Source organism: Epinephelus fuscoguttatus, linkage group LG7, assembly GCF_011397635.1.
Source record: "Epinephelus fuscoguttatus linkage group LG7, E.fuscoguttatus.final_Chr_v1".
Taxonomy (NCBI): domain Eukaryota; kingdom Metazoa; phylum Chordata; class Actinopteri; order Perciformes; family Serranidae; genus Epinephelus; species Epinephelus fuscoguttatus.
The window spans coordinates 23,090,917-23,115,605 of record NC_064758.1 but is presented as its reverse complement, the minus strand read 5'-3'; the positions used below and the strand labels follow the sequence as shown (position 1 = coordinate 23,115,605).

Below are 24,689 nucleotides of genomic sequence, written 5' to 3'. Positions count from 1 at the left end.
CACACACACACACACACACACACACACACACACACACACACACACACACACACACATTAACTTGAAAACAAGTTTGCACATATATATGCACACACAGATACACTATGTGCACATGCAGATACACCCAGTACCTTGTCTCACTGTCCACCTACCTCCCTCTTTCTCTCTGTCTTTCTCTCTCTCTCTCTCTCTCTCTCTCACACACACACACACACACACACACACACACACACACTGTCCCTCTCTCCTTCTCATATACACTTCATAGGTATGTATATCACCCTCCCTCCACTCCTGGCTCCATGCTCCACCCTCAGTCCTAGAGGACAGGCGGGTTGACCCAGGAGGAGGGGATAGTAGGGGAGGGAGGGGGAGGTAAGAGCAGACGGGGCTCAGATTCATTTCTGCTGGTGTTGCTGGAGGCACAGCACATTGCGAGCGCATATCGTGACGCACAAGGAGCCGGGACACCCATGGCTATCAAATGGATTACTCTGCCATACACTTGTGAACTCCAACAACACAGCGCGGACAATACGGTCAGGAGGTACACAAAGGACCTGCACAGAGCTTGCAGAACTTGTTTGTCACACTGACAGAAAATTAAAAAAAAAACTGCCTGGCTTTAATGAGGACGCGTTCATTCAGGAGCCAGCTGATAGCAGGCTGAGCGGAGGGACTTGGGCTGACAGCACTGAAGATGTGAGTGAATATTTTGGGGGGGGACTCTCTTGCCTCTTGTAACACAGCTGTATCAAGTGGATCACAAGTAAGTGCGTTTTTATTTACTCTGTGGTGACTGATTGATTTTTCATACAGATTCTGATAGGGATATTTACACTACAAATACTAATTAAAATCCTTCAATAATTCTCCTCCATTGACTTACAACACTGCAGCCTGGGAGTCTATTGGAACTTAAACTTGTTCACATTGCGTGGGAATGGATTTGTTTACTGATCAATCTAGGTCATCTCTCTGTACATCTACAGGAACTCATGTCCACACGAGACGCAAGTGTGACACTCAGGCTCTGTACTCAGTATTTTAAAAAATGACTTGGACTTTTATTTCACATTACATTTCCAACTTGTCACCATCAGTGTCATGAATCTTTTTCTTATGATTACTAAAACATTTCTACTCTTAACATAACAGTAGTAGGTTTTCCTAAAAAATATTTTAAAAAGAAAGACAATGTGTGTCATTTATTTAATAATTAATATTAAAAGACAAGAGGAGAACAAATCTAGAAACAGTACCACAACATGACATCTATTTTGGAAAGTGCACCTATGACTGAAGCAATTTAATGTATTGATTATACATAGACATATATCTAAAAATGCAAACATATACATTAGTTATGAGTTTTACACATTAATTTTCAGAATATTGTTATCTGCTTATTTCAAATGATTTAATATCACTCAGGCTGATTTGACAAAAAATATACACACCATACATAAAGCTTCTGATGAAGTAATGACAGTCACAGTTTGTTTTTAACTTTCCTCTCAGTCCTGATTTCAACACATTCAATATTTAACATATGTCCACTATGCTTGATTGGAAATATTTTATGACAGCCTAATTCAAAAATGTGTGTGGTCCTCTAAGTGTTTCTGTGGATTAAAAAAGCTCAAGGGAAACTGTCAGGTTTTTTTATGTGATTTGCTCTTGCATGTAATGTTAATGGATTGTAATGGTGACGGCTCTTAATGCTTCGTCCCACAGCCAACAAGACAAGAGCATAACACACACCAAGAGAAAAGGACACGCGTGAGAAAGCTTACCATGCACTGACAACAAGGTGAGTAGTGACTGAGGCGTATACACTCACCTTGAGTGCTCTTCTTTAATGTGTGTCTGTGTCTTTGTGCGCGTGTGAGTGTGTCCTACCCGTATTTTAAAATCAAAGGTCTTTAGATGATTAAAAGGAGATCTGTGGTCCCACAGCAGCTGTGTGTTTATGGTGAACACAAGTTTGCACTTCAGAGTTAATTGCTTTATAGCCTGACTTGATTTGTGTACACAACTAATGACTTAACATACAGACAGAAATTTGAAATGTTTCCTCACAGTGAAGCTTTCATTCTCAGTGAGAGCCCATAACTCTCCCATCGCTGGAGATTGTGCTGTCAGTTTACACTAGTGTCATAGCAATTAGACAATTAAAGAAATCCCTTCAGCTTGTCAGTTGGATCAACAAACCACTGTTTGGCAGGATCATCATCATTTTTTGTGAATGAGAACAGGAAGCTGTTTGTGTCAACTCGAGTGCTTTAAAATTGTTTTTCCATTACACTTTTCCTGCGTTTGTGTTTGGCACAATCTATATTATGCACAAAATGACTTTCTTGATTGTGGCCCCCATCAGGAAAAATCATCATCATCATCATTACTGTTATGTTCATGGTCAATTTAGTTTGGTCTCTAACAGGGAATCATTTCATCGTGTGGCACGGAGCTGACCATATCTGCTACATACTCCCCGGCCTGTTTTAGCTGCTGTGGTAACACTGCGGCCCAGTTTCCATTCTTCATGGGGAATACTGTGAATTTTATAACAGCTATGTGACATGAAAAAAAGGCCCTGTTTTTGTTTAGGTCACATGCTTGTTGGCAGTGTGCTGGTTAATGATACATAACAGGAGCAACAGTCAGTGGTCTTATGCGCAGGCTTTATCAGTGCTGATAAGGGGAAGTTGGACCGTCTTCAACACCAGACCTGGAGAGTTGTGTCCACTGGCTGGTGTATTATGGAAATAAACTCATAGTGATGTATGTGAACACAAAACTCAAGTATAACAGCAGCACATATGGCTGAAATGTTGGCAGGTAATGGTTGTATCAGCATGTGCAATGAGGTGTGGCCCCTCATGATTAACATTTAATGGGTTGTTTGGGCAAGACAGTAAAAGAACAAAGTGTTTGCTTTTATTTCTCACATGGGCTGCAGTCTGGTGTCCGGAGGCTAGTTACATACACTGAAAGGGAGGAATAAATCATGGTCACAGAGCTCTGAATTAATGAGGACAGCTGATGCCCCCACAAATTGAAATGCATAAATATATACAGAGCGCCCACCTGTCACTGAATCGACCCATTCAGATGGGGAGTATATATGCTGCATATGAGAGTGCCAATGTGGAACTCATTTACTGATATGGGGGTCTTTAAGAGGAGAGTGTGATGATATCTGCTTTATCATGCAGATGAAATGCTGCGCAGCCCGGCCTGTGGCACCACATGACTCACCCAGACCTTTATTGTGTAAGGATCTATTGACCAGTATGTAAATAAAGTCTCCAGCCACACCGATAAAAGCAGAATACCAACGCTTAAGTATATCACATGGTGTGATCTAATGCTTGATGCATATGTTTATTTTCAGTCTATTTATGCAGATCAGGCCAGGCCATTTTAATCCTGCTGCCAAGGTCTATTAATGAGGGCGATAATTAAAATCAAACAGAAATAACAAGCACATCAGACACAGTTTCCTCTGCAGTTTTGATCCTTAATGACAGGAGGTGGTGGATTCGTTAGGACAGACGGAGAACAGGTGAAAGGACGTGGGGAAAAAAGGAAATTAACATGTGAGGGGAGGAAATAAAAAAGAGGAAGAAGAGAAGATTGGAGGGGGAAATTAGCGACAGGTTGTTTGAGTACACACCGGGTTGCTAATGAGGACAGAGAGAAGTCCTCATTAATCAGGTTGGGTCAAATGTGGTCAAAGGGAACTAATCAAGGGACTGACATGCGGACACAAGACAGGAGGGGCAGTGATGGATCTTTCATTATGTTTGGATTATTGCACACAGTGCTAATAAGCACCTGTTTGCCTGTCTGCCACTGATGTCACAACCATTTCACGTCAGCTACTGATTAGCTTTAAATCTGCCAAACAGGTTAGATTCACAGCTGTCAGTGTAGTTAAATGCAAATAAAGTGCTCAGGTCATGTAAGAGAGGGTGTTTATCTGCCATGCAAGAGATGGCAGCGCAGAACCAGAGGCAGGCAATATTCTGACATCCAAACACAAAGTAAAGATGGGCGGTTTAGTGTCCACTTCATGTTTTCTACTTTTATTAGAATGTTAATTTCTTTAGAAAAAGTTCTGATTTGACCATCAGTACAACACTAAACACCCAAATCAAAAACACATAATTTGTCCTCTCACTTCTCAGGAACTCAATCAGCTTGTGGTGCTCAAAGCACAAAAACATATCTTTGAAAAATTCAACAGCAGTGTCTCATTCCAGAAATCATGACCCGATTACTCAAAATAATCCACAGACCTTGTTGAGAGCGGTTTTATGTAGAAACTATTCTATTTCTACCAAACTCTACCAGCCACCTGTATCATGGAGCAGAAGAAAGTGTGTATCTACTCATGGATGAGAGGCTCGTACTCGTAACAGTGCAAGATGTCAGTATTATGGTGTCCTCTTCAGCTAAGCTGTAACTTTAGCTACCTCGGTGGTGCTAGGTGAGCTAGCAGTAGATGCACACTTCCTTCTTTGTGTGGTGACATGATTGATGGGTGTAGTTTAGTACCAAGAAAATAGTTCCCATATATATGTATATTTTGTTGGCATGCACTTTGAGCACCACAAGCCCAGGGCCATCTAGTTCCATATATTCAAGAGAAGGCAGGCATCTCTACGTGAGTTTTGGAGACTTGGCAACTCACGCCAAAATAATCTAGACTGATAAATAGCACTAAAGGTAAGAGGAAAAATATGTAGTTTTGATTTAAGGGTCGCAGTGGATTTGCATCACATTCCTCACACTTTACATCACAACTGCCTGTTTTGCAAACCTTTCTTTTGTGTTGTTAAAATTTGCATGTAATTTGTGTACTGTTCCAGTCATCCATTTCACACAATTTGAAACTCCATTAGCATCCCCAGAAACATGATTGTTACGTGAACATTCACAGTGCCAATCCAGTTTGCATTGGTTTTTGTCAAAGGAGTGCAGACTTCAAATCAATCTGTGCTCCAAGTGCATTATCACACTACAATAATTCAACACTGACAGATATTGATGTAGACCAGTTTTTAAGTGTAGCGGATGATGCAAGTTTAAAGTCTGCTGATTCATTTGTAGATTGCACAGAAAATAATAAAAAACAAAGGGTAGTTTAGGCCTGCAGGAAAACACAAAAAATACAAAAAAATAAAAATAAAATAAATAAAAAACTTTATATTGTATAACTTGAATTTGCAAATAATCTACAAAAATGGCAACTATATATAAAGAATAAGATGCAAACATACTGTTTTGTCCTTTAAGCATACCCTTTCTGTTGCGTGGAACATTTTTGTTCATATTTGTTTTAGTTGCTGTAAACCAACACATCCTGTAAGTCTGAGTCAACACGCAATCTTAACATCACATGTGCTTATATAACATCAGATTTATGACCAAACTACCCTTTTTTGAACATCTGTCAAATTGACAAAATGGCCAAATAAGTCATTTTGACAAAGAAACACAGCAGTGATGATCTCATCCTAGAAATGTTTCTCTTAAAGGCATTTGGTACTTTACGTACTTCAAGATGCTTTAAGAGGACTTTGACATTAACCGATAGTATTTGAATCTCAGCATATCTGAAACATGACGTAGGCTGTCAAAGAGAATGATCAAAACATGTGTGAACAGCGAGAAAAGTGGACTGGGATGTTGACAGATGTGAATGCTTGGTAGCTATAATGTTTTTGGGGGCATTTTAAATACCTGTTACTGTCACCCCTGAGGCACTGAGTCCTTGGTGCGGAAAAGCGGTGTATGGAGAGGACACGAAAATGGATGGTTGCACACAGGTTTGCCTCTGGAGAGGAGTGCAGGAGAGGAATCGACTCCATCATTAATCACAGTGAAAGCTTTAAAGTAAAGAGAGGAAGCGACGCACTGTACCAACTACTAAAAGCAGTGTCTTTGCTTCGTCCAGCACAGAGCGATGGAATAATTTGTGCCTTGCAGTAAGTCGATCAGACAGACGGGAACGCTGCGCTGTGCTTGTGTTATTAAAGAGAGAGCAAAGCAGAATCCATTTTCAGAGACAGGGTATGTAAAGGAATTAACTGCATCCAGCACAGATCTGCAGACAGTATTTACTGTCTCTATGTACCCTCAGTTTAAGGAATTTCCTCTGAGGAAAGGAAAGATCAGTGCCAGAAATTTTGAGCCATGCGTGGGTCTCCTGTAGTGGAGCCATTGAGCAATTTCAAGACAATCCATCTTGATTTCTTGGATGCACAAAGCATGCAAATGAGACATGAGCATATTTGGAGAAAATACTTTGTGTCCTTGAGGGGTTTGGGAAAACAGGGGCTCATTCAGAATTTATAAGAATAAGACTTAGATGTGGAACAGGACTTTATCAATCTGTTCTGGAGAGAATGCCTCACACATTTTCCCATAGTCTTGACGCCATCATTGAGGATGCTCCCATAAGGTTCAGCGTGAAGGATTTGGGCGGATATATCGGCAGAAATGGAATGTAATATGAAAAGTCTGTTTTCTTTAGTGTATAATCACTTTGAAATAAGAATTATCGTGTTTTTGCTAAGGATCCGTTTATATTTACATTGGGAGCAGGTCCTTGTTTATGGAGTCTACCATGTTGCAGAGTAGCCCAGATCGGACAAACCAAACTCTAGCTCTAGATAGGGTCATTGCATTTTTGCATTTTCACATCAGCCACTGTAAAAAAACAAAAAAAACAATGATTTTTAAACATGAAGCTGCTTTTTGAAGTGTTTTTACTGGTTTAAATCACAGGGTCTATTTGTTTTGGAGAAGAGGAGACCTTTGTGGATGTCCCAGCTTTGCTAAAAACCTGCTGACTGTCTGGATCTTAACTTATCGGCGAAAAAAGGGAGCACACAGTTGAAGGTCCTGGGCAAGACGGGTTCATTAAAACACTGATTGGTAACATGAAGCTGCTTTGTTCAGCATTTTTACCGGTTTTAATCACCTCATCTGTTTGTTTGGAGAGGATGCAACCTCTGTGGATAATTTGGCTCCCGTAAAAATCTCCTGAGCAATGAACACTGAAGGAATTCTAACCCGGAGTTCACACACGGCACATGGGAGACGTTTTACCTCACCACTAGATGCCACTAAATCCTACACACTGCTCCTTTAATACTTTTATTTCATCTTATCAAATTCAATTGGGGATATCAGTCTAGCATCACTGTTATACTGTGGATTAATTTCTCCCTCCCCCCTAAGTCATTACACCTTATCTTCACCGAGGCATGCCTGAGAAAGGGGACTTCACTTCAGAAATTTGTCACATGGGCAAATATACATAATGAGATTATATAGTGGGTATAAAGGACTACAGCAGCACAAAGAATCCTCTCATGAATTATGCTGTAATTACAGAGAGGGGCACAAGGCTCCTCAGGTCCTGACAAAGAGAGGCCAGGAGATTCCTTGATGAAAAAAGGCCCCATTGTCTAAACTCCTAATGAAAAAAAAAACTTGAAAAGGAAAAAATAATAAACAGATAATAAGAAAGAATATTACCAGCTTTGATCCAAACGACCTTCAGACAGGGACAATATTTGAGCAGAATGTGAAAAACTCACTAAACCAGCGCAGGCTTAGACTCGGTTGAACCATTTATGGCAGTGATGTGGTCGCCTGGTGCGGCAGTGGGGCGTCACTCAACCCAAAGAGCCCTTGTTTGACTCAGAGGGTGCCACTCAGATTCTCTTCTTCTCACAGCTCTACCTTCAGGCAAGGGCAGAGAGGTCCAGCTGGCCTGGCTTGTCATGCGTTCATCTGAATACATTCCTCCGGCCAAGCCAGCATGTGACGCCCGACAATATCAACTGTGTTATCTCACACACCCAGCAGTGAGTGCTCTATTACGGGCAAATTGGGCATTAGGCCTCAGTTGAGTAGTGGGAACAAGCTTGTAATGTCTTGTTAGTCATGCCGAGTTGCACAATACTATGACTATTGTTTGCCTCCTATTTTTAGATGTGGAAAGTTTCCAAGCGCCCATTCAGTGTAACATTTGTATACCTAACCACTCCTGCACATCAGTCAAAATAATACATCAGCTTGGTGTCAATCAACACACACTCTATGTTAAGAAACAGACCATAGCACTCTTTAAAGGCACATTCAACACCATCTCTTCCCTTATCTTATCATCCGATTTCCACAACTCTATTCTTTTACCTTTTTTTCCCTGCCCTTTCTCCACTCTGCCTTCATCACTCTTCTTTCATCTTCCTCCGTTTTCCCTCCCAGACTTTCTTCTTCATGCAGTTTATTTGACCAAGGCTTCCCCTCAGCATCCCACGACCGTTTCTTAAATTGTCATATCGGCTTTCTTTTCTTATGGGACATTTATTTATAAGCAAAGAAAAACAAACATTAAGTTTAGTAAGATTAAAAGAGAGTGTGACAGGGGTAAGAGAAAAGGACAGCTGGATGTATGAGAGAAGAGAAAGAGAGGAATGGGGGGGAAACAAAAACAGGGGAACGCAGGAATGTATGGGGGTATGCATGGGATGAGAGCGATTACGAGGTGAAAGAATAAGAGTGGTGGGATAGAGGAGAAAGCTGTCAAATCAACCTTGAGAAAATATGAAAAAGAAAATAAACCATTCTGGACTTGCGTCAAATGGAGCGGGCAGCTTCGAGAGATACAGATACGCTGAGGACTTATTAAAAAATTGGAGACAGCACCAAAAACACAACGATATTCACATGGCAGCATGATTGGTACAGCCTCTGGATTTCATTACTTCCGCTCAGATTTCACAAAATTGCATAAAATAAGCTATTTATAATGTTGTTGTTCATCTCAAATAAAAGGCCCAAGTGTTTTGGGTTGGATTTCCAGTGAAATTATAATTTAAAAGAAAACTCAGCTGACAAGATTAAGGGTCACACATGACATGGAAATTATGATTATACAGAACAAGTAAATTGTTTGTTGATGAAAAATGTTTATTGTTAACGCCCAGCCGCAAACAGTCATATGACCCTGCGCTAGTGAAACTCCTGGGGTCTATTTTTTGCAGGCTGCCCCTGAAACAACCCAGAAACAAAAACAGATTTTATGGTCTTTCATGGACTTTCACAGATTAACACTTGGTTTGTGAATCTTTCAGGAATGGAAAGCATCAGTGTGGAAACAGGCTGGGATGGGTTGGCCCTCTCCTCTCTGGTCGCCACAGGAAGGAGCAACTTCTCCTCCTCGTCTTTGTTTGTCTCTGAACTGAACTCCCTGAACAGTTCTCACAGCGGAGGGTCCTTCTTCGGGATCTTCCCTGAGAATGGTACCACCACCACGCCTCACACCCTGCCCCAGCCCAGGATGAGGGACCTGGGCCTTGCCCGGGCAGAGATCGCAGTGCTCGGGGTGGTGCTGGCTCTTACCACCCTGGGGAACAGCTTTGTGCTGTGGGTGCTGCTGAGGAGGAGGAAGCACAATGCGCCGATGCACGTGTTCATGGTGAACCTGTGTGTGGCTGACCTGGCGGTGGCCCTCTTTCAGGTCAGTTCGACAGAGATGCCAGATACAACGGCCTCGTCACTTTGTTGATGCATTCATTTTTTTTAAAAAAAATATAAGACTCCTCTGTTCTGGTGATCTCAAAAAGAGATGAAGGCTCAGACCTTAAAGTGTTGCAGTTGTCTGCTTTTCTCTTTGCTGCATTAAGCAGAATTATTTATGACTCGTGCAATTCAGAGGGACATCTGGCCTTTTAGTGAGCATTAAGTAGGTTGTTACATCTGTTTAAGATGACACATATTGCAAATATCTCTTTAAATTAATTGGACTTATAGTGTTGCTGTCTTTATAACTGTGATTTATACTACTAATGTGATGGGTTGTATGCTGCCCGTATTGCTCAGCAACACTAAAAAAAACTATGGCAACAAACGTTAACCTATTCTTAAGAGGTGAATAAATGGTTTTGAACTCTGTATTCCTGTTTTGAACTTTAAGGTATTTCAGCTGGTCATGCCTCTATTCAACAGGTCTCGGTGTTCCATATTTGTCTTATCGTCAGCAAATCCAGTGACCAACAATGTGTCAGACCGTTTCTCAGTACTGTGTGACTCTTGCCCCCAAACCCACTGCTTTCTGCTGAGCATGTAAATCTTTAACTTAAAAAAAACATACACACGTTTCAAAACCCACTTGGTTATTTTATGTGCTACAGCACCATAGCTGAGCATTTTCACCTCAGAACTGCAGTGTATCAGTGACAGTCTCAATAATGGGGATTCTGACTTCCAGGGTTTGTGACATCACAAACTGAAGGAATCAATCTTGTTAAATTGCAAAACAATGGGTTATCAGAGGAGAAGCCAGGTGTAGCTATGTAGCTCATGGAAGAAGTTTGCCTTTTCTAAAAGAATATTTATTATTTTTAACCCAAACCATTATGTTTTTTCCAAGAAATCCCTGTCTGGCAGACAGACCAGAAAGCAGACTTCTCCCAACAGCAGCTATGTATCGGTATTTTGCAGGTTAAGTTTCACTTTCACTTTGACTTGTCAGAGCTGGCAATCAGGAGGCAAATTTGCGTTTCCTACGATAGCAAAGCCATGACCCGCCCTACTCTTGTTTACTCCACCTTATGACTGGCTTACCCTGACATTCTCACCCTAACCGTAACCAATCCCATTCCTCTCGCCTAAACCTAACCAACCCAACCAACAAAGGCAATGAGTACTAGCTAATTGGAGTGAAAGTAGGGCAGGTCATGCCTTCACCATCCTAGGATATGCAAATTAACGATCAGCAACACATTATGAGCTGTTTGATCAGTAGTAGTCAAGCTGAAGGCTCATGTTATGTATCACTGTTTACAAGCAGAGGTTTGTGTGTTTGATGAGCTGGGGCGAAGGTGAGATGCTACACTCGATCGGCTGTGGAGCTTGACTAATTTGCATATTCACAGGTCTGTGCAGGTGCATACTAAATGAGGCGAAGGTTAGAGTTAGATCTAAACCCTAACCCTGACTGAATGTGGAAAAACTAAGACATACTGTTGAATTTGCACACATTTTCTGAGGATATCGCGGGCTGTTTATCATTTGTTTCGTAAATGGATGAACATTTTCACAATGTTCTTCTTATTATGCAGTGGTTTCACTGGTCCAGCCTACTTAAGCTCAACTTGGGCTGGTTGCGGGCCATGAACCACAATGAGTTTGACACCTCTGCACTAGGGAGTGTTTATAGCAGCAGGATGGTATATGTGGGCAAAATATACTACTGTGCCATGTCACCCAGTGTAACAGTATGGCTCATTAGTGTGTTTCCGGACAATAATGAAAGTGTATGGCACAGAGAGATAAACTACATGAAGACTTGGCTACACTGGGAATCAATTCATTATTGTTCTTTTCATGGGTTTTTTTTAACAGTAAGACAAATATACAGTACAAACTTACCAGACTTGTCCTTTAGTGTTTCTTTTCTACATTTCTAAATGCCAAACTAAAAACAATGCTCCACTATTCCAGGAACCACTTTTACATCAATAACTTTCTTTTCTAATCTGTCCAGGTTCTTCCCCAGCTAATATGGGACATCACAGAAAAGTTCCAGGGGCCTGACTTTCTCTGCCGGTCCATCAAGTACTTGCAGATTGTGGGCATGTTTGCTTCCTCCTACATGATAGTTGCCATGACAGTAGATCGACACCAAGCCATCTGCTGCCCTTTGCAAGCCTACCGTGGGGGAACGATGTCCCGCTGGAACACCCCTGTCATGGTGGCCTGGGGCTTGGCGCTAGTTCTCAGCATACCGCAGGTAGGAAGGGATGGACACACACACAAACAGAACCTTACACACACACAAAAACACATGGTGAAATAGGAAATGAGAACTCAGCAGGTGTGCACACCTTGATCGCTACAGTAGAACTCAAGATGTTGGTCTATTTTTAGCTTGGTGAGGTCATTGCAGTTCAGCTAATGGAGGAGGAAACTGACAGTCATGTCTGCGGGTGTGCTGACCACCCTACTTGTGTTCGGTCTTTCAGGTGTTCATCTTCTCTCGGTCAGAAGTGGCTCATGGAGAGTTTGAGTGCTGGGGTCACTTTGCTGAGCCGTGGGGGCTGAAGGCCTACGTCACCTGGATGACCGTGGCTGTATTCCTCCTGCCCGCCCTCATCATTACCATCTGTCAGGTAATACAGGTTGTACTGGCTCGTCTCTCGATCTCTGCACCGCCCACACACAACACCACTGACTAGGATTACATACTGAAGGCAACCTTATCCGATAATGACACGTGTGGCATGAATGAAATTCTGTTTTGTTTTCATTTAGGGTGCATTTGGCATGCATTGTTTGATAACCCATGGGGGACCGTGGTTGGTGTTATGTAGCATCCCATGGTGGACTGGCATTCTGGGCTGCCTCCCATCAGCCCTGCTGCTCTATTTAGGGAAAGATATTTCCAGGGTCCAGCTATTTCCCCTAATTAACACAGCACTTGAAGGACCACTGCTGAGACGGCTGCTCAGAAAATGTGCCCACTCTGAGAACCTCCCGCCAGGAAGTGGAATGTACCAGATCTCAGCCAAACATAGAATCCCTGACCTTTTTTTCATTATCGGATTTCAAATCGAAAGGTTTCTTTCGACACTTTCAGAAGTATGAAAGCCGCAGTGTCTAAATCATGCCCTCATAAAGCTGTTTAAAGAAGTAAAAGGTGGCAGAAGATCAACAGTTGGCAGTAGCAAACCTTTAAAAGTGTAAAAATAAACTTAAAAAGCTACAAGTATGAATGACTTATTAATACTATTCAGTTTCATATTATTGTTTTAGTTTCCCAAATGAGCGTGAAGAACCATTTTACTGCAATAAAATTTTATAGTAGCTTCTCTGATTGGAGTGGAAGAGTGGCAGTATGACATAAAAATGTCCGACATTGGTTTATTGCTGATGGTGAAGGCCAGCACACGTTCTCTCTTTCGTTTCAAGTTTCCTCTCACTGTTATTGCCAGAAAGCAAACAAGAGCAAAGACAAGAATCTGAGTCTGGCGCGTGCCAGTCACAAAACGTAATCCTCGGGCACTTCAGTCTGCGAATGATGGAATGGTTTGTTTCCCTGCTAATTCTTGAAATTTGTTATTTTTCAGATAAGAATCTTCCGAGAGATTCACAATAACATCTACCTGAAGTCAGAGAGGATGGTGATGGCTGAGCTGAAGAAGAACGAAATCTTCTTCCGCTTTCACAGTTTTAAGAAGGAGGACGAACGTGCCAGGGAGAGGGGGAGACGGGCATCCGGAGGGTTCAGGGATGGCAGAGGGGGACAGCTCTTAAAGGGTGTGAATAACAACCCACACAGTAACACCCATAGCAGCCAAGAGTGTTACGACTACGTACCAACCGCTATTCAGTACAACAGTTGCTGTGGGGAACATGTGACAACAGCATTGCCTACACAGCAGCACTGTGCACTGAACAACTCAGATTGCCATGACGAGCTGGCCTCAGGCTCACCACGCTGCTCCCTTGACTATGCCCCCCCTCCCCCTCCAGCCACTCCGCCTCCAAGCATCACTAAAGCCATGTCCAAGACGGTGAGGATGACTCTGGTCATCGTGTTGGTCTATACTATCTGCTGGTCACCTTTCTTCATCGTGCAGCTTTGGGCGGCCTGGGACCCCAACCCTCCAGACCAAGGTCAGTCACACATTCTTCACATTCTTTATCCATGATAAAGGAAGGTGGTTAACATTCACCAATTCATGCAATAACCCTCACAAAGCAACAAAAGCAGACATCTTTTCATTGCCTGTGAATCACCTCAATTGTTTTCTCAGGTGGGTTGATGTTCCTTAGCCCAGTTTATCCGTTTAATTGCCCTAAATGTGCATAGACTTTCTGTTTTGCACTATAAGCAGCCAAAAACAAAAGCTTAACGATCAGGTCTGGTTAACAACAACAACAACAACAACAACATCCTCTGATCAATGCTGTTGTCATTCTTAGTGAGGCAGCGTACTCATTCATTATTCCAAGGATACCTAGCTCCTGCTAAGCTGTGGCAACAGTGAGTGAAATACAAGGTCGAAAACAATGTTTGTTTTGACCCACAACCAGAAACCCCTGGATGACATCTCTGGCCTCTGTACATTTTGGCACACAAACAGCATCTGTTGATGTCCTTACTGGCAGCCAGTGATGAAGCAAGTGAGGTTAGTGTAGCCTGAGGTTGTGGCCGATAGTATGGACTGGGTGTGTGTCCTCTGATCTGGAGCTAAAGACAAACATCAGAGGCCTGTAAATAACCTGTTTATATCCCCTACTGATTTTGCAACACGGCCAGATGTTGACATTTCATCAACAATGATACATGCCAGCAGCTTACACACATCATCCAAATCACATGCAGGCACACAGAGCAAGACACATAAACACACACACAGAAGCTCACTTGCATATACAAAGTGTGAGCATACAAGTACGCATACACATGAATGAGTCCTCATTGGCAGGCAGCCCCTGTTCCCGCCACACAATCGTGCACACACACATGCACGCACACACGTACACACAGCTGATTATTATCAGCTTTGTATTCTAAAATCAGTTTTCCACATCTATTGTCCTCAAGTGTCTGTGGTAAAATAGGCATTTTTAGTTGTTATGTAAAAGACTTATTATTAGCAGGGAAAAACTGAAAAAGGAAGTATGCAGGATTTTTGTCCCTCTGGGATATTTACAGCTCCTGAAAAACGTAAAATAACAAACAATAATCATGAGCAGTTTACATTCAAACTGAATAGATGTTGTACATATTTCTGTTTGCTTCATAATGGAGAGGAAAACAATGTGATGTACACTGTGATCAACTGTCCCAAGTTGTTCATGTGAAAACAGACATTTTAATGCTTGTGTATGAACTTGTTCCTGCTTTTTCATTGCACACTTGTCTTACAATGTGTGTGTTTGTGTGTGTCCTCAGCAGGCGTGGCATTCACCATCCTGATGCTGCTGGCCAGTCTGAACTCGTGCACCAACCCATGGATCTACACAGCTTTCTCCAGCAGCGTGTCCAGAGAAATGCAGAACCTGCTGCAATGCCGGTCACGAGCTGGCCGCAGGGGCTCCCTGCCCGACGACTCCACCACCACACACACCTCCACCACCAAGGACAGCCTGTACTGACAGAGACTGATGAAACAGATATAGACATATTTGAAAAAGACATGCACGGATGCACGTGGGCCCGTTGCAAGGACGTGCCGTTGTACATAACTCTGCCACCATCACCTCCAGCGTCGCAGCCTGAGAGCAGAGCATGTTGACCTCTACCAGATGTTTCCAACAATAAAGGACAGCTGTACTGTCAACAGGACCTCTATCTGTAATCACCGGTCCTCTCCACCCCAGCAGAGGGAAAGGGTATCATTGAGGATGTCAACACCATTTGATGAAGGCACTGTGGAATATACAGTGACAGCATCTGCGATGCAAAATGGCCTTGAAAGTAAAGAGATTTTCACCTCAGCTGCAGCGCTTTGCATTGATTCATACGAGAAAAACTCTTTCCCTGCCCAGACAGAGTGGAGGAGCAGGAATGCAAGGGGTGGATCACTGCATTAATAGCCTTACGGCACGCCTAATGTACAAAGCAGCAGACAGGGCTATGGGTGTAGAGAAAACAAAGCAGTAGGCGAAGGGAAAGAGACAGAGAAACACATATGGGCAGAGAGGGAGAGAGCGAGACTGCTGCTGGACTGAGAACAGACAGGGGATGACATGGATGTTACAGCTGCAGGAACAGCCCTGAGAAGGCTGCAGGAGAAATCTAATAATGTGAACAAACGTTGTTGAATTAGAGAAAGTGGATGAGAGGTGGATGCTTGAGGCTGAATTCATATTCGCTCAGAAGGAATCCAGTTCCATGGAAAAAGAGTGATTAGCAAGATGGACGCAGATTCACTCATGAGGGCGGTGCGGTAGAGTCAACACACTGTCCCATGAGTAACTGGAATGGCGTGGATTAATGCAGACAGATAAACACATACACACACACAAAAGAACCAGAGGTGACAGAAGGGGGATTAAACCTAGAAGAATACAAATGAACAATCCAGGTTTCTGCAACTAACCGGGACACAATTACCTGATTGTGTTTTGTACAAACACAACATATGAGGTACATAAAATTACCTTCCTGTCATGCTCTCCTTAATGAACATTATGCAGAAGATGCAGGAAGGAAACAAACAGCATTCCATGCACAGTGATGAACAATGTAAAGTATATTTATTAAAAATGTAAGGCACATTATATATTATTACTTTTTGTGTAAGATGAATGTTGAATGTGTAACAGAAAACAACAAGGGGATGTCAAACCAAAGATTTTTTAAAGCTCAACTCTGTCAGTTCAGGTCTTAATAGTCATTGCAAAGCTTCAACAGATACAACACATAGAGTGCTGCAGGGGTGACGTTTTTTCTGTAGGTCAATATAGAAGATAGCATCGCCCTGGTTCCCTTGAAAAAAGCCAGTGGGATTTTTGCATTGGATTATTGCAGAAAATAAGCTCTATCACAAACAAAAGTTTATAGCACTTGCATGTTTTGTTCAGCAAGATAATCTTCACAAATGAAAACCACTCTTATGACTTTGAAGTGTAAATGCAGTCACTACAAGTAAAAAGCCAACGTTGTGCTATAAACAACACCATAGTCGCGTGACCTAACATCACCACCACCACGAGGCTGTGAAACTGTGTTCACTTGTTACACATAAAGGCTCCAAAATTTACAAATGGGGTATTTATGTCACAGAACAAAATGTTAAAGTCTTTTAAGCTTGTGTTAACCACAGACTTTACTGCAGGCATCGAACCAAAAAAAAAAACCCCAGAAAACCCACTGACTTTGACACGAGGGAAATGGGAGTGCTAAAACTCATTTCTGCATTTTGGGACTCATTCCTGCACCACTCTATGAGTTGCAAAGAGAAACTACTGCATGTCATGTAGACGGTTCGGCAGTTCAAGACAAACCGCGCACCAACAGTGAAAATACTCCCAGTCAAACCAAGTGCCTGTTACGTCAGTAGACAATTTCAGAGGGGCCTCCCTTACTGGATTAATCTCTGAATGATGTCAGCCATGTTATTCTTAGACAGAGCTACTGTTCCACCACAGCAGGAGTCATTGGTTATATCACACCATGAGCCATGCATTCTTTTATCTTTTTATTTATTGTTGTATAAATGAAAATACACACACACACACACACACACACAGACACAGACACATATATGTGTGTGTGTGTATATATATATATATACAGTATATATATTTCTCAGTTTCTGGTACTGCCTCATGTTCATGTACAGTTTTTGTATTGCATTTCTTCAGTGTAAAGAGTAATGTATTATGCCCCTCAACTGCATGACAGACTTAAAACAGTAATTTTTTTTATTAAAGTATGATTATATAAGCTGCTGTACATACATAGATGTGATGACTTTCTGTGAGTATAAAATAAGATTAGAATTTACTGATGTGGTCAAACTATTCATTTCCGTCAAGATGTTCCTAAGTAGTGGCATTTGTTCTTTTAATGTCTTGTTGAGCCAGTTCAACATGTCCGTTTTTCATGAGAGAGCGTGTCGGCGAGTCTTCAGGACAATACTTGGATGCTTTTAAGGTGTCTCGGGAGTGCTCGTCTGGGTCAAAAGGAGAAGCCTCACCTTTTCCTCTGTGTGGCTGGAGTGTGCATTTGTTCCCCAGACGCGAGGCTCTGCTTTGATTCTCTGCCAAACGAAAGGCTACGGCAACAACGTCCCGTGTTTTACTTTGTTATATCAGGAAATAGATGAACTTCTCCCAAACCCTCGGGGTGTTCATGTATTTTCCTCTTCCTGTCAGGAAGTTGAAAGGTCACAGGATGATTCCTGTCCACTGAAAGGGCCAGATCTCAGACCCATCCAGCCTTCCAGACTGATGGGCGAGGCCGAGCACACTTTGGTTGTGCATTATACTGTCCGTGCAGCCATTAGTGCGCATTACAACAGCTAAATAATGAATGTTCTCCAATAAATGACACAAATACCCTTTAAAATTAGACTCATCGCTGCAGAGAATTTCCCTGTGACTCTGTCTTATTTCCTGAGGCTAGCAGATCTGACAGTAGCTATTATCACCCCAACACCCATCACAGCACATGATAGATGGCCTGTAGGATAGGTCACTGCGTTTTTGTAATCCTGCTGTGTGTGTTAGTGAGGGTGTGTTTATGCTGAATGTCCTGATGCTTATGGTTTCCAAGCTGAAGCAAGGTTGATGTCTGAACTCAAGGTCACTTCTTCATTACAGAGGGGCATAGAGAAATAAATTATTCCTCCGTGTAGTTGTCACAAGGGCAAGGAAACAGGTAAACCTCCCTCTCTGAATCTCTGAATCAATTTAGGGTCAGCCAAGAAGTGCATCCAGTGGCTTTGAAGAGTGACGGAGGCCCCCCCAGCCCTGACCAAAGTAGGAATAAATCAGACCTGGAGCCAGGAGCTTTACTACACTGAGCAATGTGTCTGCATTGCTTAACTCAAGACCCCTCAGCAGACCTGATGACTGGCGAAGCCGCTACTGAGCTCATTCCAAGACACCGGGAGGTATATCTGGCCCCAACCAACTTACACAACCAACTCTAGCGTCTGTGTTAGCAGAGAGCACTGAAGCATCATACGTTATAAACAGAGGAAGCAAAAGAAACATGAGCCAGGCGATTTATCATTCCTTTTCAGAGCACAAAATTATTTTCTTTGTTTCACTTTTCTCTCTTTCGACTTGATTTTTTTCACAAGGCTGTCTGTCAAAGCAGCTGAGAATTTAATTGGGGAGTTTGTTTCACACAGAAAATTGTTCTCACATAAAAGGTATCTGCATGCAGATCTGCCTTTGTTTACTAAAACAGCTAAACTGCAGCTGTTTGTGAGATTTTTTTGCCAAATATAGCCACACTTGTGTTTTTATTGGCGGCTGTTACGATTTTACAGAAAGATGAAGCATTTATTTATCTTGAAATGGTTTATTCCCCGGAGAGCCAGGAGGATCAAGGTTAGCTTTTATCACTTTCGCCCACCTTGTTTTCATTACTTAAAGCGTGGTTGTGTTTACAGCTCAACGAAGACCCTGTAATTTTTCTCCTTCGTAGTAAAAACAGGCATGTGGACAAGGTCTGATAAAACCCATTTTATGGGAGCTCATTCAACATGCTTTCTCAGGATTTATGCGCAAAGAAAAGGTTTGTTGTGATGTGTCTGCTCCTGTTTAACCTACAGTATTTCATGGCTCCCGGCCAACTATGAGTTCTATTACAGTGGTTGACCTTTTGAGTGTGAAAGTGGAGGTGATGTCTAATATGATGGTGGAAAAGAAATTGAGAGAGAGAGAGAGAGAGAGAGAGAGAGAGAGAGAGAGAGAGAGAGAGAGAAAAGGGCATTTCCCCATATATGGCTGGTTCTTGACTGGCAATTGCATCCACAGACAAAGCCAATGAAAGGATGCCCAATCAGGACAGGAAGAGGGAGATAACCATAGAGGAAAGCACAAAAGCTTGCAAATGACAGTGAGTTTATTCACCCCAAACACAGCTCAGTTGTTGTGGTTGAAGCAGCTATGCATATAACACGCCTCACTGTACATACACGTCCATGAAATAACCACAACAATAACTGTTATTGTAGTGTGACGAAGGGGAAGCCAGCGTGAAAAAATATAGCCTGTTGTCTGATCACTGAGTTAGCCCTCAGTTTGTTGGCCTTGTGCTGCTTTACAAAAAGGTGTGATGAACGAGCAGCAGAAACAATGCTTAAAATGTGACATCATGTGAAAATGGTTTGTGCGACGCCAGTTTCCACATTGCTGAATCTCACTAAGCCCATCAGTGTCTGCCTCCCGGAGCTGGTGTTTTACACACCTCTGTCAAAGCGGCTTTTCTCTGCCTCACAGCATTCACACACACACACACACACACACACACACACACACACACACACACACACACACACACACACACACACACAGATTCCTCTGCACTCACTCCTATTTATCTGTGAAAATGTTTTGTCTTATGTAATAATAAAGATGAACTGAATAATAATAAGCACATGTACACTGTACCTCTAAAACTAATTTACAAGTGGTAGCACCACCAGAAATGTTTTACAGATGTAGCTAGACGGGACCACTGAAAAACCATAAATGAATTTCAGGGATTCAGTTACGCTGTTGAAGCATATGGCAAGTTGAAAACTATGTCAGTGCGAGAGTTAGGAATATACTTTGGTTTCTTTTTTTACAGTTCAGATTACTTATCATCTGATGTGCATAGACAAATACTGGTACAGTTAACATTTTGAGCTCCATAACAATCCTGTTATGTCCATAATGTGTTATGTATGTATACATGTGTAAGATGATTCGTTGTTCTTCAAATAGGCTGGTTGTCCTTTTCCTTAAAGACAAATAAACAGTTTTGATTTGATTTTCGTTGATTCTAAGGATCAAAAGATTCACTGAGAATGATTTACTGAGCACTGTTGCCCCACAGCCAGAGGGTTCTGGGTTCAATTATTCTCCCCGTGTCACCGTGGGTTTTCTCCATGTACTCAAAGACATGCAGGTTAGGTTAATCTGTGACTCTAAAGGTGTGAATGTGGGCGTGAATGGTTGTCTGTTCCAATTGCCCCCTTCATCGTGCCGTTATGCTGCCTTGCTATACTGTATATAAGGTACAATCACCTCTGACCCCGGAACAGGGGCAGTAACAGCGCCAACACAATGTTTGTGATCCCATCCTGCAGTTTGTGTAAATGGCACAACCAGCAGGACGGGATCATGGGCACCACGGGTGTGATGTTTTGATGACATGTTGTGCGTGCGGCCCACCACGGGAGATTTCAATGTGAACATGTCCTCAGATTGGGAAAACAATGAGGTGCAGGAGCTCCTTACCCTCCAAGCAGAGCATGAGATCAGCCGCCACATGACAGGCAGGTAAATAATTGTTATTGCCATGCTATGCCATTGTTTTGGTCAAGGCTGACACGCCTGTGTTACATGCCACGCCCAGCACGCCTCTTTTGATTCCACAGTCCTGGCATGCTGTCTTAAATCACACATGGAGCAACATGATGCTGCCATTGTTTGGTTCTAAAAATGCAAAGGAGGCATGAAGAAAGGATTTGGAGTGTCTCTATGGCACGATTAAAAAGGGCTTTTGTGACAGCATCGTGTCAGATACTCTGGCAACCTGTCCAGGGTGTACTCAGCCTCTCACGCAATATCAGCTGGCAGGAAGGGCCATGGCCCCCTCCTGCCCCCCTTGAGAGTGCCAATGATTACAAAATGCTTTCCAATGGTGAATCAGATTAAAACCATGTGTTGTGTAATTCTGTTAAAAATTTCATGTGGTTCAGATTTGTTTGTTAACCTGACCTCGTAAATTAGTGCCTGAAACAGAACAAAACATAAACAGATAAACAGTTTGTCACTGGAAGAATAAATTGCAACTTCCTGTGAGTGCATTCACTCTGAAACAACAACAAAAATCTCAAAATATTTCAATCTACATGCGCAATCGTTCGTCCTGATGTGTGGGTTCGGAGTTAAGCCCTTTGAACTCCATCACACAACAAAGCGGAGGAAGAGTCTTGTGTCAGCATCGACTCAGTGAGGCCTTCTTTGACTGTTTGTTTGTTCATTCCATTTATATCCGTCCCCCACTTCCCACAGCCTAATAGGTGACTCCATGAGGGACTGCCTGGATTTACTCCAGCTCATGTCTTCCCTACATTACCAGCATTGTGATGTCTCTATTGTAGCCTCATCAAGGTGACAAGAGACAAAAGCTGAGATGTGCTTACACCATGAGAACATGTGTTTACGCTGACAAAGCTACAGAAAAGCAGAAATATGAGAAACTCCTTGTGTACTCTGTACACCCCGCAGTGTTTATGTGTGCGGATCATGTTACTCATATACAAAGTTTACATTAGTCCCATGGGAGTCAGTGAGAAGTTGCAGTTGTGCTGCTCTTGTAGACGAAAAAGCAACTCTCCGTGTGAGGTAGGTAGAGTGTGCAAACACTTGTTCGAGCCAGCTACAGAAATAGACATGCTAAGTTTAAATCTGTAACAAACTCGATCACATAAGCATGAGAGTACCTATAAATGTGACAAACTAGAGTAACTGGAGTGAAGTTGATGTGAAACAGAACAGGGGCTCAAAGTGCATAATGCACCGGTTGCATTACATTACCAACAGCTGATACTGAGCCAGGAGTGTTATCTCTCCATGAGGTAACAACTGGCCTCACTGGAGCCAACAGAGGCCTTACACAGCAGCACAGAGCTGCCACAGTGTGTTCAACTGGTGGCACTGCAGCAAGTCAAAGAGGCAGCAACAGCTCCAGTGCCACTTTCCTGATTTAACACCTGTACTGTGTTTACTGTTGGTGTACTCTGAGAGAGAACAGATCGGGACATCAGCTGCTGGTGTGCTGCTGTGTTCAAACACGTACCCCTCCATGACTATCTAGGAATGCCAGGAGGACAGTCATGCTTCTCGTCTGCAGACAAAAATAGCTCCCATGTCCACCAAGAGTTCGGCCACAGTGTTCAAGCTGAACATGTTTACAGCAGAGGTGTTCTTCATGGTTTGTTAATTTTTAAAAATAAATAAATACATGGGGTGAGTTTTAAGAACACACAGGGTGTCTACAGATACCATGTTAAATTTAAGACTTCTTAAGACCTTTTTAATACCACCATATATGAAATTTAAAACCAATCCTGCAATGGACATACACAATATATGTGTGTGTGAGAGAGAGACACACACACACACACACACACACACACACACACACACACATGTGTAAGTACTCTTTCCAAGTAAAAACACTGATGTTAGTTCAAAATGAACAGTAAGTAAAAATTACAACAATTGGGTGAGTTTTAGTTTAATGTAAAAAGAAAACAAAATCTCATTGCTGTCATAAATGCTATTTATTATTGCATTCTTCAGTCTGTCCAATGATTGTCAGGCTGCAGATTTTCAAGGTAATGTGAATGAAAATATTGAACACCCGTTGATTCTGAATTTAAGACAATTTAAGTCTCTTAAAGGGAAATTTCAGTTTATTTCAACCTGTCTCCTATTGTCCTAAATTTGTTTCAAGTGACTAGTGACATAATAATAATATATCTGCATAATATTGCGAAAATTAGGCCTATCCTGACCCGAAAAGATGCAGAAAAATTGGTCCACGCTTTTGTTACCTCTAGGCTGGATTACTGTAACTCTCTATTATCAGGTAGCTCTAGTAAGTCCTTAAAAACTCTCCAGCTAATTCAGAATGCAGCAGCACATGTACTAACAGGAACTAAGAAACAAGATCATATTTCTCCTGTTTTAGCTTCTCTGCACTGGCTCCCTGTAAAATCCAGAATTGAATTTAAAATCCTACTGTTAACTTATAAAGCTCTAAATGGTCAAGCTCCGTCATATCTTAGAGAGCTCATAGTGCCTTATTATCCCACCAGAACACTGCACTCTGGGAACGCAGGGTTACTCGTGGTCCCTAAAGTCTCAAAAGTAGATCAGGAGCCAGAGCCTTTAGCTATCAGGCTCCTCTCCTGTGGAATCATCTTCCTGTTACGGTCTGGGAGGCAGACACCGTCTCCACATTTAAGACTAGACTTAAGACTTTCCTCTTTGATAAAGCTTATAGTTAGGGCTGGCTCAGGCTTGCCCTGTACCAGCCCCTAGTTAGGCTGACTTAGGCCTAGTCTGCCGGAGGACCCCCCTATAATACACCGGGCACCTTCTCTTCTTCTTCTTCTTCTTCTCTCTCTCTCTCTCTCTCTCTCTCTCTCTCGTATTCTATTACTGCATCTTGCTAACTCGGCCATTCTGGATGTCACTAACTCGGCTTCTTCTCCGGAGCCTTTGTGCTCCACTGTCTCTCAGATTAACTCATATCGCAGCGGTGCCTGGACAGCGTGACGTGTGTGGTTGTGCTGCTGCCGTGGTCCTGCCAGATGCCTCCTGCTGCTGCTGCTGCTGCCATCATTAGTCATTAGTCTTACTTCTACTGTTATTATACACGACTATTGTCACACATGTATACTGCCAGATATTAATACATACTTTCAACATATTGTACCACAGTAGCCAGAACTATAACTATAATATTATTACTTTCAATAATGTTGTTGTAAGCTACTGTCATTACCTGCATCTCTCTCTCTCTCTCTCTCTCTCTCTCTGTCTCATTGTGTCATGTGGATTACTGTTAATTTGTTATGCTGATCTGTTCTGTACGACATCTATTGCACGTCTGTCCATCCTGGAAGAGGGATCCCTCCTCAGTTGCTCTTCCTGAGGTTTCTACCGTTTTTTTTCCCCATTAAAGGGGTCTTTTTGGGGAGTTTTTCCTTATCCGCTGCGAGGGTCATAAGGACAGAGGGATGTCGTATGCTGTAAAGCCCTGTGAGGCAAATTGTGATTTGTGATATTGGGCTGTATAAATAAAATTGATTGATTGATTGATTGATTGACATAAAAATAATAGTTAGCATGTTAGCCGTTAGCCTAGATACAGCCGGGGCACCTTGTAGCGTCAGACCTGTTAAAAC

The 24,689-nt window shown here is 42.4% G+C and overlaps 1 protein-coding gene across 3 annotated transcripts; it reads left to right on the top strand.

The window, feature by feature from the left end:
• Positions 1–421: 421 nt before the first annotated feature.
• Positions 422–20,440, top strand: LOC125891702 (vasopressin V2 receptor-like). 3 transcript variants are annotated; one of them, XM_049581144.1, is made up of 7 exons: positions 422–702; positions 1,738–1,813; positions 9,159–9,544; positions 11,573–11,818; positions 12,051–12,197; positions 13,155–13,704; positions 14,990–20,440. In XM_049581144.1, exons 3-7 carry the CDS (start codon positions 9,161–9,163, stop codon positions 15,190–15,192), a joined length of 1,530 nt encoding a protein of 509 aa, XP_049437101.1. In that variant the 5' UTR covers positions 422–702; positions 1,738–1,813; positions 9,159–9,160; the 3' UTR covers positions 15,193–20,440. The 3 variants fall into 3 exon arrangements, with proteins under 3 accessions (XP_049437101.1, XP_049437100.1, XP_049437102.1); XM_049581143.1 differs by having other exon boundaries at positions 422–769; XM_049581145.1 differs by having other exon boundaries at positions 422–769; positions 14,993–20,439.
• The last annotated feature ends 4,249 nt before the right edge of the window (positions 20,441–24,689 follow it).

What these genes read in the sequence shown, in the direction of transcription:
- LOC125891702 (XM_049581144.1), top strand. Translation starts at nt 9,161, where the DNA reads ATGGAAAGCATCAGTGTGGAAACAGGCTGGGATGGGTTGGCCCTCTCC. An exon ending in TGGCGGTGGCCCTCTTTCAG is followed by an intron (nt 9,545 to 11,572) that starts GTCAGTTCGACA and finishes TAATCTGTCCAG; the next exon opens with GTTCTTCCCCAGCTAATATG. An exon ending in TCATCATTACCATCTGTCAG is followed by an intron (nt 12,198 to 13,154) that starts GTAATACAGGTT and finishes GTTATTTTTCAG; the next exon opens with ATAAGAATCTTCCGAGAGAT.